Source organism: Colletotrichum jinshuiense, chromosome 7, assembly GCF_051148585.1.
Source record: "Colletotrichum jinshuiense chromosome 7, complete sequence".
In the NCBI taxonomy this organism is placed as follows: Eukaryota; Fungi; Ascomycota; class Sordariomycetes; order Glomerellales; family Glomerellaceae; genus Colletotrichum; species Colletotrichum jinshuiense.
In genome coordinates, this window is record NC_139314.1 from 2,584,083 (window position 1) to 2,598,039 (window position 13,957).

General features: G+C 54.7%; 4 protein-coding genes across 4 annotated transcripts; 1 reads left to right on the forward strand and 3 right to left on the reverse strand.

Annotated features, from left to right (window-relative positions):
* Nucleotides 1-201: 201 nt before the first annotated feature.
* On the reverse strand, nucleotides 202-1,561 carry EsH8_VII_000676 (B-box zinc finger protein; the record flags this gene model as incomplete). Its single annotated transcript, XM_083270809.1, has 2 exons — nucleotides 202-1,393; nucleotides 1,476-1,561. The coding sequence occupies 2 exons, from the start codon at nucleotides 1,559-1,561 to the stop codon at nucleotides 202-204; spliced, it is 1,278 nt and encodes a 425-aa protein (XP_083128366.1).
* Nucleotides 1,562-4,085: 2,524 nt separating this feature from the next.
* EsH8_VII_000677 (uncharacterized protein) lies at nucleotides 4,086-5,048 on the forward strand (the record flags this gene model as incomplete). Its single annotated transcript, XM_083270810.1, has 2 exons — nucleotides 4,086-4,414; nucleotides 4,481-5,048. 2 exons carry the CDS (start codon nucleotides 4,086-4,088, stop codon nucleotides 5,046-5,048), a joined length of 897 nt encoding a protein of 298 aa, XP_083128367.1.
* A 342-nt stretch (nucleotides 5,049-5,390) lies between these two features.
* Nucleotides 5,391-6,437, reverse strand: EsH8_VII_000678 (uracil-DNA glycosylase-like protein; the record flags this gene model as incomplete). Its single annotated transcript, XM_083270811.1, has 1 exon — nucleotides 5,391-6,437. The coding sequence occupies one exon, from the start codon at nucleotides 6,435-6,437 to the stop codon at nucleotides 5,391-5,393; it is 1,047 nt and encodes a 348-aa protein (XP_083128368.1).
* Nucleotides 6,438-7,245: 808 nt separating this feature from the next.
* On the reverse strand, nucleotides 7,246-10,507 carry EsH8_VII_000679 (alpha-1,2-mannosidase MNL1 domain-containing protein; the record flags this gene model as incomplete). The annotated part of the gene is made up of 2 exons (XM_083270812.1): nucleotides 7,246-10,287; nucleotides 10,346-10,507. The coding sequence occupies 2 exons, from the start codon at nucleotides 10,505-10,507 to the stop codon at nucleotides 7,246-7,248; spliced, it is 3,204 nt and encodes a 1,067-aa protein (XP_083128369.1).
* Between the last annotated feature and the right edge of the window lie 3,450 nt (nucleotides 10,508-13,957).

Here is a 13,957-nt window from a genome sequence, read left to right on the forward strand (position 1 = left end):
AGGACATTTCAGAACGTTGGGGGCATAGTGCCCAGCATATGCGAGGGTTGTAAAACAAGCACATTGCATGTAAACAAATGGTTTCGCAGAAAGTTTGGAATTTTGTATTGTATCACGGTCATGGCACACGGCGACGGGGGAATCAGGATTGATAATATCGTTAGTGACACAAATTGCTTAAGCTACTTCGTCTTTTTATTTTCACGACGCTCCCAGCGCAACCCTTTTCTGCTGATCCTTCTTGGGCTTGACGAACTGGACGGCCTTGTGTGTTTGGTCATCAAAGGCGGCGGCGGCCCCTACGTGCATTTCCCGCCAGCACCTTGCACAATAAACGTCCTCGCAGCCCAAACAGCGAAGCGTTGCATCCTCTAAACATACCGTGCACCATGATTCGGCGTCTTCGTCGGTGTAGCCCGTCTTGGAGGTCAACCGCTTCACAGCGCGATCGGCTGGTTGGAAGGTTGGGACCGAGGGCAATCCCATGCCGTCGGACGAGGAGCCGAGACCGCTTAGGGCAGCCATGCGCGCCGCAATGTCGTTGTCAAAGTCTGATGCAGCGTCATGCTTTGGTGCGGCAGAGGGGACGGACGGGAGCGACAGACTGGAGAGGCCGCCTTCGCCGCCTGCGTTTGGAGCCGCAATGGTTGAGGGCACGGATGGGAGGGTGAGTCCTGGATCGCCGTCACCTTGATCATACTCTCGCGAAGCATTTTGATCGCCGTGGCTGGGAGTCACTTGGCTCCTGCCTGGTGTTGGTGGGCCGGGCGCGTCGTCGGGCTGGGGGTTGAGTTTCGCCTCGTCGAGAGCCTGGGAGAGTAGGTTCTCTACATCCCTGGTCATTTCTTCGCCGTCTGAATCATCGTCGTCGTGATCGTCGCGAGTATTCTGGACCCCGCCACTGGAATCTTCTTGGGTCGGCGCATGCTGACCGGCTGAAGCCTTCGAGAGTTCTTCTAGAAGGGCGTTCACCTTGGCAGCCTCAACCCGGGGTCTAAACTGCCAATGCTGCGGGGCGGAGTCTTCGAGCAAGAGATCCTCATCGCTCAGCAGATCTTCAAGGGTCTTGTCGTCCGTTTGCAAGAGGGGATCGACGTCACCGGCCACTGCCGCTGTCGGAGCGGGCGATCTCGAGGGCGGCTGGGGCTGCAAATGGGGCGGTGCCTCCGTGTGGGACCATCGAGATGGAGGGGCCGGTGATAAGCTCGCGGCGTCTCTGCGGTGAGCGGTTTGCTGACCGAGAGAACTCGCTGTGACCTTTGTGGGCTGTGGCGACGGCGGAGGTTCCTCGCGCTCGGGTGTGTTTCTTAGGGACCGCAACCTGGCGGCCAGTGCATCTTCTCTCGAGGGCGGCTTTGCTGGCTCGATGCCCGTAAGGGAGGCATTCAGTGCACTTTGAGAAACCTTAGCATTTGCTCCCTTGGCCCTTCAGGATCCGACGAGGAGATCCATGGGCGGATTTCGGTTTTGATTACTTTGATGATCGGTCTAATGACACTCCAGGGCTGCCCCCCTTCAACGCACTCAGGCGTTCCAACAGACTCTTGTTGGGGCCGCTCATACCCGAAAACGATGATCTTTTGAGCCGGTAGAGACGAGGGTGCAGTAGTAAACTTTGGCCAGAAGGTGGATCGAGGTTAGAGTGAACCCTTACCCTTGCGGTGTGATGGTTTTCAAACCTGACAGGCAGAGGACGCCCGATTGATGAGGTAGACGTCCTCGAAGCTTGGGCGACCCCACGTCCCAGCTGGGCTAGTCAGCATCGCCGCTGCTGCACTAACAATCCATGGTACTCAAGGATGCTCAGAGAGGCTCAGGACCCCACCAAACCAGCCCCTTCAACGACCCGCCGCTCTCGCATGTAATACTTCGCCCATCCCCAAGTTTTTCTACTTTTCGCGACTCTTAAGATGGGCAAGCTTTAGCAAGCGCTGCCCGGGTATGGATATGCCGGGAGGATTAATGGGCGGTTGCCAGGCTGATGGCACACACCATTAACCTGAGTCCTTTGATGAGCGATCTAGGTCGACTGCTTCTGTAGTATACGTGCCGCTTAGAAAGATTCTCAATAATAGCGTTCGAACAATGCTATGTATGTTTTACTCTCTCGAAGCTATGATGCCTGCTACTTCTCAACTGCCCTGCTGCCTCCTCCGCCCCCTGAATACTTGACCTCTATTTTACATGCTGCGAAACCAAGTAGATACAATGACACACATATATACAAATGCAGTTAACTAAAGACACTGTTCAGGCCACGAACAGCATGTGGTGGGAATCAATACTGCAGGGAATACGTCCAGCAATATACGCTATCAAGGGGAACACCGACGCCATGTAGTCAACACCTCCGTCAGAAATGTATCAGAGGCCATCAAACCAAAAGTTGACATAGTCAGGAAGACGCAGGCATTGGCGATCATGACAGCGCAGTACATACATACAAATATCAACAAATGTATCTTGGGAGGACTAGTAGCGAGTACATTTAATCCCCAGGACTGGAACATATCCTAAGTATCCCAAGTCACAAGACCCAATTGTCGAATGTGACCAATGAGGTAAGAAGCCGGCGGCGGCCCGAAAAGGGGCGCAAGGCAAACCGCAAGGCAACCAGGGGCAAGTGAGAGCCAGTAAAGAAAACGGGGAATAAGACTGCTCCTGCGCGAGATGTGCACTGAACAAGGTCTCCGCGTGGTCCGAAGGTCGCCATTTCGTTGACTACAGGTGCACTGCTGATTGGGCTGAGTGGTGGAGATGGAGATGTCTAACCACTTCATTGGGGCGTACTATTTGCACAGCCATGCAATTAGCCACCAAATAAGCTTGAATAATAAGCGAGGGGCTTTAGCATCACTGTGATCCCATTAGGCAGAGACCTGCGTCCTGGCGTGCCCGTGGCTGTGTATCAAGGTACCCACCAACAATTCATGGTACTTTGCATCTGTATTCCGTACCGTGTCGTCACCTTGGCATCGCCCGAGTTTGCTCACTCTTCTCCCAAAACCCCACCGTCAGCAATTGTTTATGTATCATCACTTTTTATGAGAAGTCAGGCCAAAGCGCTGCATATGACCTAAAGTGGTTGACCAACAGCGGAGCCTTGTTCCACCAGCGGTAAAGGCTGCAGCCTGTCTAATGACATTCCTGGCCGCAAACATCGAAATAATGGATTTGGTAGCGCATGGATAGTACACCCCCGAACGGACCTCAACGCCTTACCGTGCGTGGGTTCAACACGCCAAGGCGCAGTCATAGGTTGCTCCAGGGCAAACAGCTGGGTGGGAACAATTTTCGATGAACCCGTCCTAGAAAGAATGATCGCTACGGCTGTGCCGCCGCCTTTTACGTAGCTTATGGGAACTTTGGATGTAATAAAAAAAGCTGAAGTCCGTCCGAATATAATATGAAGACTTTCCCCTCGTCATCATTCCGACCACCTTTGGGTTGCCGTCTCACAAAAAAACAAACACACGCCTATCAAGACCTTGCAAGGCCCCCCCTGCTTGCATCATAGACCGGCCATCCTCCACCTAAAAAGATACCTCTTGACAAGGTCGCACCACGCCAATCCTTCTTTCAACGGCCCTGACTTCATTGTGCATTCACCAGAGCACACATAACATTCCCCAGGCGCCGATCTTTGGCAACCCAAGGCCGAACCAGTGTACAGGCTAGTCGGTAGAACAACGAGTGAGAAAGGGCTAAAGGGCGAAGTCCGACTACTATTCAATTGGGGTGCTCCAATTCCTCCCGGCCTTCCGTCATAGTCGGTGGCAACCATTCAGTCGATTACACATAGGCTGACGGGACTTTCGCCTGTGCAAGCATCCCTGCTGGCGAGCAAGCAGTGGGATCTCTTGGCACCTGACACGCCTGACCACCACTACCTTGAAACGTGAAGGAGACAAAATTACCATCGCTCCCGCTTCGCCATTTCTTCCACTTGACCTTTTTGCACTTTTCTGCAAATCTTAAGCTCCCAATATCGAAATTCGGCCTATCGAGTCGCGACGGACTTCATCGCATCCGAACATCACCACATACACTACCGAATTCACATCAATACACCTCTGTCAAACGAAATGAGATTAGACCTCACAATTCTCGCGGTGACGCTGGCCGCCCCCGTTTGGACCGCAGCCGTCCAGCCCGGACTTCACGGCTCAGATGTCGCATTCCTCGCCCCTGTAGAAGAGCGCGAAAACACACAGCAAGACGAGAAGCTGTGGAGGCGCAAAGGTGGCGGCGGCGGCGGCGGAGGACGCGGAGGTTCATCAGGTGGGTCCGGGTCAAAAGGAGGAGGCAGCCGCACTGGCGGTTCTGGCTCCGGTTCCGGCTCAGGCTCAAGCTCATCACGCGGTTCAGGTTCAGGCGGATCAAAAAGTGGTGGCAGCAGCGGCGGCAGTTCAAGGTATGTGTCATTTGGACAGTTCCGATCCGGCTCTTGAACCAACAGCCAGGCTAACAGCATAATAAGTACTTCGAGAGGTGGTAGTCGCGACAGTGCGGGCGGGTCGACGAAGACAGGGAGCGGACCTGCGCCAGCTTACGGTGGCGGCAGATATTACGGCGGCGGTGCGACTGTCCCTTACCAAGCTGGCGCGAGGAGAGGCAACATGGTGCCATTCCTGCTCGTTGGTGGTGCCCTGGCCTTCTGGCCTGGCCTCTGGCTCGCCGGCGCACATATGTACCCGTACGGCTACCCTTACCGGTACTATAACGAGACGGCGCGCCAGAACCAGACGAAACCAGTTCTTTGCGGCTGCGCCGATCATCAACCCTGCGGATGCGACGAGAACAACAGCACCGATTATATGAACTCCCTTCTGGGCAACGGCAGCTACAGCGCCCTGAACAAGTCCGTCGTCAACATCGGCGAGTACGAGGGCAAAGAAACCATCCTTATCAACGGTACCCTTCCCAATGGCACGACTGCTGCCGGTGGTTCCGACGATGTCGGATCTGCCGCCTTCCGGACTGCCGTGGAGACCATCGGTTTCTGGCCCATGGCAGTGGTAGTCTTGGTGACGGTATTTGCGGCATAATCGGATGCAAGGGCTCCAGTATGCCTGCGTTGTACAATTAATGAAAACGGGAACGCAAATATGGGCTGGCTGTATGAATTTTTTTAATTTTCTTTTTGGCTTTCTTGGGAGTTGAGACATGATACCCGAAGGGCCGCTCGAGGGTAGGCTGGACTCTATGAAACAGGACAGATCCACCACTGGGCACCAGGGTGAACGAAGTATTTTGAATAACGAGAGTAAGGAATTGATTAACGAAACATTCGCTCTTTGATTGCTTTCTTCCTTTTCAGCGTGAAAATAATGTGTGAAAACACTGGCCCGGGTCGGTACAGGTGTTGTTGGCATGCCAGCTAGCACCAGTTAGGCCTCCAACACTCTCTCTGCTCTTCTTCTCTCACACCAGGCACCCAACTCGCGCCAAATCCTCTCCTTTTCCGCCGGCAGCAACGTGGCAGCAAGCCCGCTCGTGCTCGACGCCACAAACACCCTCGCACCAGCCCACGCCTCACTCCCACCCGAAGCCTTACCCCCGACGACGCCCATGTTCTCCCCCTCGTCCTGCCAACCGTACCGGAACTCCCCCTTCTTGATCCCCTTCCCGTGCCTGACGCGCCAGATGCTCTCCCAGATGCTCTTGCCCACGATGCAAACCGTCTCGGGCCTGCAGCCCCTGACCTTGTCCTCCAGCACCCCGACCCCGTCGTCCATCTCGGCCTTGGACAGTTCGGAGCCGTTGCGGCTGGGCCGGGAGACAATGTTGGTGCTTCCCAGGCTGTACAGCCGCGGCAGCTCCCTGTCCTCGGCGGGGGCGCACAGGCGCGGGGTTATGCCGGACGAGTGCAGGAGTTTCCAGAAGAGGTTCGAGGGGTGGGCGTAGATGTGGCCCTCGCGCGCCGTCTGCAGGCCCGGGTTGAGGCCGACGAAGAGGATTAGGAGGTTGGGCGCGAGGATGTCGACGAGGGGGTCCAGGTGGGCGTAGGTCGCCGGCGGGGCGTAGCCCGCGGCCTTGCGCTTACGTTTTGGTTTCTGCTCCCGTCTGGGGGCGGCGCCGGCTGGCTCTGGGGATTCGAGTTTCGGGGAAACCGAGGGCGAGCCTGATTTTGGTGCGGATGAGGATGCGGATGGTCTGGCGGGGTTGCCGCCGCTGCCGCCACGGCGTTTGGCGACCCGGTCCGAGGACGGGACGGGACCGAGTGGGGTCGCCTTTCGGGGGCTGCGGCGGAGCGGCGCCGGGGATGGAGATTGGAGAGGTGCGGCGGCGGTGGTGGTGGTTGGGAGAGCCTGACCTGGTTGTGTGGATGCCGGTTTGAACATGTACTCTTGCAGTTGCAAACGTCCTTGGAAGCTTGCAACGCGGGGCTGACTCTCAGGGCGAGGCCCCCTTCCGTCGAAAAACGGTGATTCCATGACTTTTCTCGGTTTTTTTTTGTGACGGCCCCCCAGGTATGTTGGAGCCACGGGCGAGGTTAGGGGGGAGTTGTTTTGGGTTGCGGCTGGGATGAGCTGTCCCAGGGCCTCCGCTGATAACAGGCCTACGAGACGTTGAGGGCTATCTATCGGCGAATGCTGGGGAGACCATCCGCAGGCAGCAAAGCGCTCTTGGAATGAGGAGGAAGTAAATATCGGGAAGCTAGGCGAGCTGAAGTAAGCTGGATATTGGCAAGTCCTGAGGCAGTCCACAAGGAGCTGCCAGCTATGGCGGTATTGCCACTGCGCCGGAGGTTTTTATTGGAGGGGTGGAAATCCGCGTCCCTACAGGCCGTTTGGGTGCGGTCAAACTAAAATTTAGAGACATCAGAGTAATGTGAGACCCACATAAGTTGAACTCAGAGCTCCCGACACTCTTAACAGAGGGGAGGTTCAGCTGATTCTTTGAACTCTTCTGACGTGGGATAGAGATTACTCATTCTCAACCCTATCATTGGGTGTAGACGGCTATAGATGCAGTCATTAGGAAACTTGGGCGCGCTACTGTTAGAAAGCATGTCGCACAGCGCCAAGAACCTTGTTTTGGACGAATTGCCAATGGACAGAAGCTCGATGTGACGAAAAATGCAATTCTATTTCCAAAGACGGCGCAACTCCTCCATAAGTGGTATCTATCATGCATCCTAGTTCCAGACCTGTATATACACTCTCACGCTATGCTTTTGCAAAAGTTCATGAACCCCTGGTGTGAGAAAGCCTCCCTAACCTTGAAATATGCTTGCCTGTTTCACAGAACGATGATGTTGTCGACTTTCCGCCCCTGAGTCTCGATAAAGTACTTTCTGCGAATTCCCACGCCCAGGGCGTTGCCAAACTTCTCGTACGCCTCGGGCCCGCCGCCGCGAATCATCATCATAGCGATAGGATGCGGTCGCCGCAGTCCTGCCGGTGTCGCCTGCTCGACGTCAAGATGAGGCTTAATCATCTCGTACTCCCACATGTCTGGAGCGTCAAAAACATAGTTGTTCTCAAGCTCTTCTTCGTCAACTACAATGACGAGCTGTAGGGAGCGTGTTGACGGTGTGTAGGAGGGGATGTTGGCTAGTTTCTCGCTGAATGAGCAGCCTCCGCGGCGCATGACGATGACCTGGTGGTGACGGGGTGCTTCGTCGGGCAGGCGGCTGTCGCAACCGTAGCCGGCGATATAGACGGTGTGCCAGGAGAGGTTTGGCGCGGTGTCTTCGGTGGGAATCGAAGCGTCCGGAATGTCGGGAAGCGGGACAGCACCTTTCCCCACGGCTATGGACCCCATGTAACTCTCGACATGGAACTTTGCCTGGGGACCTGTGGGATGGGGCGCTGGGGTGTTTATTGGATCAAATACCGATGTGACGGCGCGGATCATGGACTTGAGCATGGACCTGTAGGCGGTGTTAATGCTCCTAGCCGCCGCCTGGTCCTCCTGGAGTTCAGACCTGGCCTCTTCAGTGAGTTGAACCTGATCCTCAAGATTGCCAATCTCAACTTCCAACCCTTCAGCAGGCAACGGTGCGCTGGCATTATGCTCCTCCGGTTCCCCGTGCACCATGATGAGCTCCACAAACCCGTTGTATCGTACACGATTGAAAAGGGGATCGGATATGCCCTTCAACAGGTCTGCGTCGATGTGGACCGGCTCGTCCCGTCCAAGCGGCATGTGGTTGACTTGGGTCACCCGCCAGGTATGGTCATATGTGGAGTCGAACGAATCCTCCTGGACGAAATGGACTTTCAGCCCACTAAGAGCAGCTATCCTGACGCCCACTGGTGTCTTGAACGCTGCAGTATTGGCAAAAAGATTGTTGAAAGCGCTCCCGACACTGCCCTGTTGAATGCTGGATGGAAACTCGATGATGAGCGTGGGCTTGAAAGGTAACGCTGCACAAGTACCGTTGTCGGGTATCATGGAACGCGGCAACGTCCAAGGGAAGAAAGCATGGTTCGCCTTGTATCTAGAGATAGAACCGTTGCTTCCTTTGCCGGCGGAGACTAACTCAACTCCACTGTGTGGGTTGGAGATGGTGTGTAGGTTGACGAAACTTGCCGCATGGAAGACATCTGGCCGTGCTGCCAGAACCGATCCGGTTAGAGGAACTTGTCTTTTCGGAGCAGGGCATGTGTTTGTGAAGTTCTCGTCGTAGTAGGTGTCGACATCCCTGACTTGTTGGCGGTGCCTCTGTTTCTTCTTCGGTTTTGTCCTTCGTCGAGGAATTATGAGCGGGTGTGCCTCCGTCGTGAAAACGTAAGCCGCATCAAGTTTGTTCAGAGGGTGATCTGGGTCGAAGAGTAGGTAGAGATACTTTGTGGTTTCGCCAAGAAAAAAGCTCTGCATGCGGTCGGCTTTTTCCCCTGTATCGACATTTTGAAGGCCAGACCAACCGCACTTTGTGTAACATAGTCGCTTGATGTCATTGAGGACCATTTCCCCAACGTGCACATACCAGGGGTCGTTTGTGGCGCGATACAGGTAGTAGTTCGACTCGATGAATTCAGGTCGACCAGGCCACCACCCTATGCCAGAGTCAACCTGCCTCTCGCGGACCGACCATCGCTCAGGCAATGCTCCATAGCGAGTCCAGAGGGCTGTGTACAACAGGTTGGCTTCCTCGGCCTCTTCGATTTCGCCAGCCATAGCAAGTAGACCAGGATAGAAGGCTGCCAGACTATCAATCCAGCTCGTGAAAGCGTATCCACGGGTCCGGTGTCCAGTCATGTAGTACGGATGGTGTGCGTCGTTGTACAAGTGGCGTTTAATAGCTGCATGCGCATGATGCCAGGCCTCCAGAAAAGCACCCGCAGAGTTCTCCTCGGGCGTCAAAGGAGTATCGTGTAACGTGTTAGGATCAAGCCATTGTCGATCCGCAGGCGGATCAGCTACGGTGATGTTGGGCAGCTCATGGCCCGACAGCAAAATATGACTTTTTAGAGCATATTCAAAAAAGCTGTCGATACCAGCACCGATGCCCGAGTCGAAGCTGACCCATTCGCCCTTTTCGGGGTCAATGGCGTTTCCAACGAGTCCTATGTCGCTTTTGGCTTTCCAAACTGCCCAGAATGCTCGTTTACCCAGCTGCTCGAATCTAGGATCGGCCGTCAACCGACTGAGCACGGTAAACTCCAGAACAAGACTTCCTGCCCCCGCGCTGCATGTATCTGTCTTTTCGTTCGTGGCTTGAGGCGAATCAGGGTCATCGCGCGAGACCTTGTGCAGTGGAGAGTTGATATAAAACGGGATACCATGTCGCAGGTTAACCCTCGGATATGGTAGCCCCGTCTTTGTATAGAAAGCAGGCAGTAGTCGTTCCGCGAGGTCAAGCGCTAGCCTGAGAAGCTGGCCATCGTACTTAAACCCATTCGGCCAGGCTATCGGGGGCAGCTCGAGCGGGTCGGACTCCTCGTCCTCGTTGAAGACGTGGCCTGGGTTGTAACCTGGTATGGGCAGTTCTCCAATGGCGAACAGATGCGCGCTCAACAGTCCACCTACACCCCTGATGACTGTCTCGAAGACCTGAACCTTGCTGTCAAGGTCGAAGCCCCGTGCTCTTAGTCCTTGTCCAGAAGACCCGCGTCTCCCATCTCCGTAGTATTTGACGAAAGCCGCCACGCTCTCCTGGAATTCTTGCAAAGCCCAAACAGCAGTATTCTCATCGGATGGTGTTCCTGCGAGGATCGCCAGAGTCGATAGGCTGTCGATGAGGGTCAGGGAGTAGTTCCCGAGGACGTCGTTGAGGTCGTAGTTTCCGGGGTTCGCGGGATCGCGCGTTAATGGGGTGCAGGAGATCGGGCGCAACTATGAGCAAAATTTAGTATGATATCCGTCTTCCGATGAAACTTTGAAGGCCGCAAACCTCATCCTCTGGGAAGGCAATTCGCATGTAGTTGTCCCAACCATGATGAAAGACTTGGGTAGTGGCGTTGCGAAGTTCGGCGAGTCGAGCAGCGCTGATCGCAGACACGGCTAGGGGCCATGATAGACACAGGAAAACCAGCACAAAAAGCTGCGATAGCATGGTGAAGCTATCTTCTTCAACTCTGGGCGCTGGACAGGGTTCCCATCAATCAGTGGGCTGCCAGCGGCAGATGCCTCGATTATGCGCGACTGGAAACGGGATTCTTCATAGGGATTGGGTCATTAAGCAGACGATGATTCAAGAAAAGACCATGGGTATCACAGAGAAAGATTACAAGACAAGAAGAAAGGAGTGTTGGCTTGGGGGGGGAATTCGGCTTCCCTTGATAGGTCTCGTGCCTCATTGACGTGGAAATTCGAAGTGGGATGCGATGTCTGTCATCTTTCTGCGATTGGTGGAGCTGCTGACTCAGCAAGGCGTGTCGACACTGCACCTCAACTTCTTATGTTCGAGTAGATCGGACGAACGTGTTTGAGTTAGTAACGTGCTTCTGGAATACAAGAAAGAACAAAAGAAAATCGGAAGATATCGGGCTATTTTGGGCTGCCACGTTCCTGCCTTCTTCTTTTCTGCAGCAATGTGATTCCCGTTCACGTAGCGGCGCTGTACCAACACAAGAGCCAACAATAGCTCAAGCATATTCATCAAAAGGGGACAGCCGTGATATTTATCATCGGAAGATTTCAGTATTGGCGACGTTAAGAGGGAGAATGCTGAATTGCTGAATGAGGTGGTATTAGCCATCTTGGGCTTTGGTTTGGATTGAATTTGACCTAACCTGGAAGTTATCTGAGGAGGGGTGTGTTTGTGTGTTTCAAAGTCGTCAACCTGACCGCTAATTCAACAACATCGAGTTGAATTTACAAACAGACCTATTTCTCGACGCCCTCAAATCTACTGCAAAAGAACATAGAAAAGAGGAAAAAGGAGAAACACCCTTGAGTTGTGTTGGAAGTAAAGATTCACCTCCCTACCATTTTCGACGCGGAAGGTTTCCAGCTACTCTCTTATCTTCCTTATCAGCCAATCTTATCGAGAACAAGGTGCGGCCAGTGCGTTCGGGCGCTAACTGGAGCTTCCTGTCAACTCCACAGTGCCGAACCCCTCCAATTCAACTTCATCAGATGCCACAATGCCTCGAAGCGCTTACAGCCACGAGCAACAGGCGCGACGCATAAGCGCAAATGGTCAGGGCCGTGGATGATGTGGTTCCTCGAAAATTGACGCCGCTGTCTGCCTTGGATGAACATCGCCAGCAAGTACACTGACTTCACCCCCTGGACACGATGCTTGTCACGGTCGCAGTGCAGCGGTCCACGCCGCTCTCATACCCATAACATGAAGCCACTTCGATCAGAGTCGTTCCCTACCCAGTTTCAGGCAACCTCAAGGGAAAATGGTTCTCGATGTCGACTCACTTCGGAAGGATTCTCTTTGCGGCAAAACCACCGCCCGGCTGTGACGTGCACCTGGTCCACCAAAGTCGCAACTGAAAACCACCCCCGGGTGTTTTGTGGCTGAACCAGAAGTGGACAAAACGGACTGGCAGTACGCGGCCCGTTTTGAAGGCCATGGCTTCAGCTTTGGGGACTCAAATCATGAGCTCAGCACTCGCAAACCGACCACTCGTAAGGGGTTTCAGGCAATGCATTCTGGGTTTTGCAGCTCTGGTACTACCCTAAGGTTCAGAACGTCGGCCGAGACTGTTGGTATGGACGGCTCCTCTTTGGTGAGGGCAATGCTCTCAGTTGCCAGTGAACGAAGAACTGGCGGCTTGGCGCCAGCTCTGATACGCGATTGAAGCGACGCTGCCTGAACACCGAACTTGTAGCGAAAGCCCCTGTCAACTACGTATTGTCATCGCTCTACTGCAACGCCCGCAATCCGGGATTCGCCCCTCGCATACAGTCTCCTCCCAAACCTGGAGCTTCGAAGGCACATGCAGCATGAAATGTTTGCCATTGCCCGCCCCCTGCTGGACAAGAAGCTAAGCCCTCTAGCTGAAGGTCGCGGGGATCTTCCTTTTCTTAGGGTGGGAGTTTCCAGCATTCTTTCTAGTCTGTGGCGCAGGTGTTCTACTCTTCTTCCTTTTACAAATCTTCCAGAAAACCGGCCTGACTTTTCACCGCAGCGGCGGAGCGTGCCGTGGTTGCCGAAGAGGCAGAAGCCTCGAGTGCGGGCGCAATGCTGTCCTGACCCCCTTGCTCGGGAGGGTATCAGGCGGCATGTCGACGTCGAGAAGGCGAACCATTTCTTTCGGTACCGGGGCTGTTTTGGATGTCCCAATGAGGCAGGAGAGCAACGGCCCTGAGACCTTCCTGGAAGAAGAACATGCCTGTCTTCACCGACTATTAACCCGATGCTCTGGATCGATGCCTGCAAATAAGCAGGAAATGAAGCTGCTGCAGCGGAAGCACTGCGGAGGAAGTACGTATTTGCTGAATGCCCACTGGTGGAAAGTAGAGAGGGTGGGATGTGCTTCTGCACTGCACTGGTTGACTCAACTGGCACTGCAAGTCTGCTGCATGGGAAAGGTTAGACCCGGCAGGCGGCTCTATTCTGCAAAGGTGATTCGTCCCGAAGAACTGGATAGCGATGCTACTGGCTGCTTCGCTGTGAGGTGGCTTAGCCGCTGCATAAGTGAATTACCGGCCACCTCTTCGCCCGTTTAGCGATGATCTGGCAGCTCATTCCGGATACAGTGCATGGCGGGCGTGATGGATGGCATGATCGCCTGTCGGGCTGGCACACGCGCTTCGCGCTTCGCACGTTCGTTGTTGTTGGGGCCAGAACAGCGGTTGGGACAGGCGCAAAGCGAATTAGATGCTGACAATGAACAGGTCCCGGGGTTCGCGTGTTCCGCTAACACGACCCACGAGGTCCTGGCATTGTATGGCCGGATAGACGAGGAGTTTGATTGATCATTGGCTTCCCTGCTTAGCTGAATGGCACCTGACGAAGACGAGAGGGTCGATGGCGTAAAGCAACAAACCACCCGCGACCACGACCTGGAGGGATCAGCGGGAAAGCAAAATGGTCGACATTTGCGGGTGCATTTGGACCAGGTTAGCCTGTCTAGGTACGGCAAACCGCAACATCGCTTCGACGGGTGGCCGCCCAGCCCAGTCAACCCCCAATTGATCAACGCCCTCGGGCAGGTGAGCGGGGAATCGTGCGTCTCCATCCATCTCTGGGCGGCAGCTCCTTGCCTTGAGTGCAGCGGCATAGCGGGCAACGACGGACGGCATCCGAGCAGTCGCAATTACGAGAGAGCAAATCAATTGGGTCTCTAGCGTCGAGACCGGCTCCGCGGGGATCCGTTGAGGGACGGGGGGGAGGCAGCAGCGGCTTCCCCCAAAGAGACCCCCAAGCCGTACCACTTGACAAAATGAGTGCTAGCTTTTTCACGCTGTCCACCACAATTTACCGAGTTTCCGGGACAGTTGATGAAGTGTCTCTGCAGACCGGACGGGGTGGTGCTGTGAGGCCCCACCAGGCATGAACAAGGGGAGAATGCGGAATATCTGGTCCTTGCGAGCCTGGAAAGGG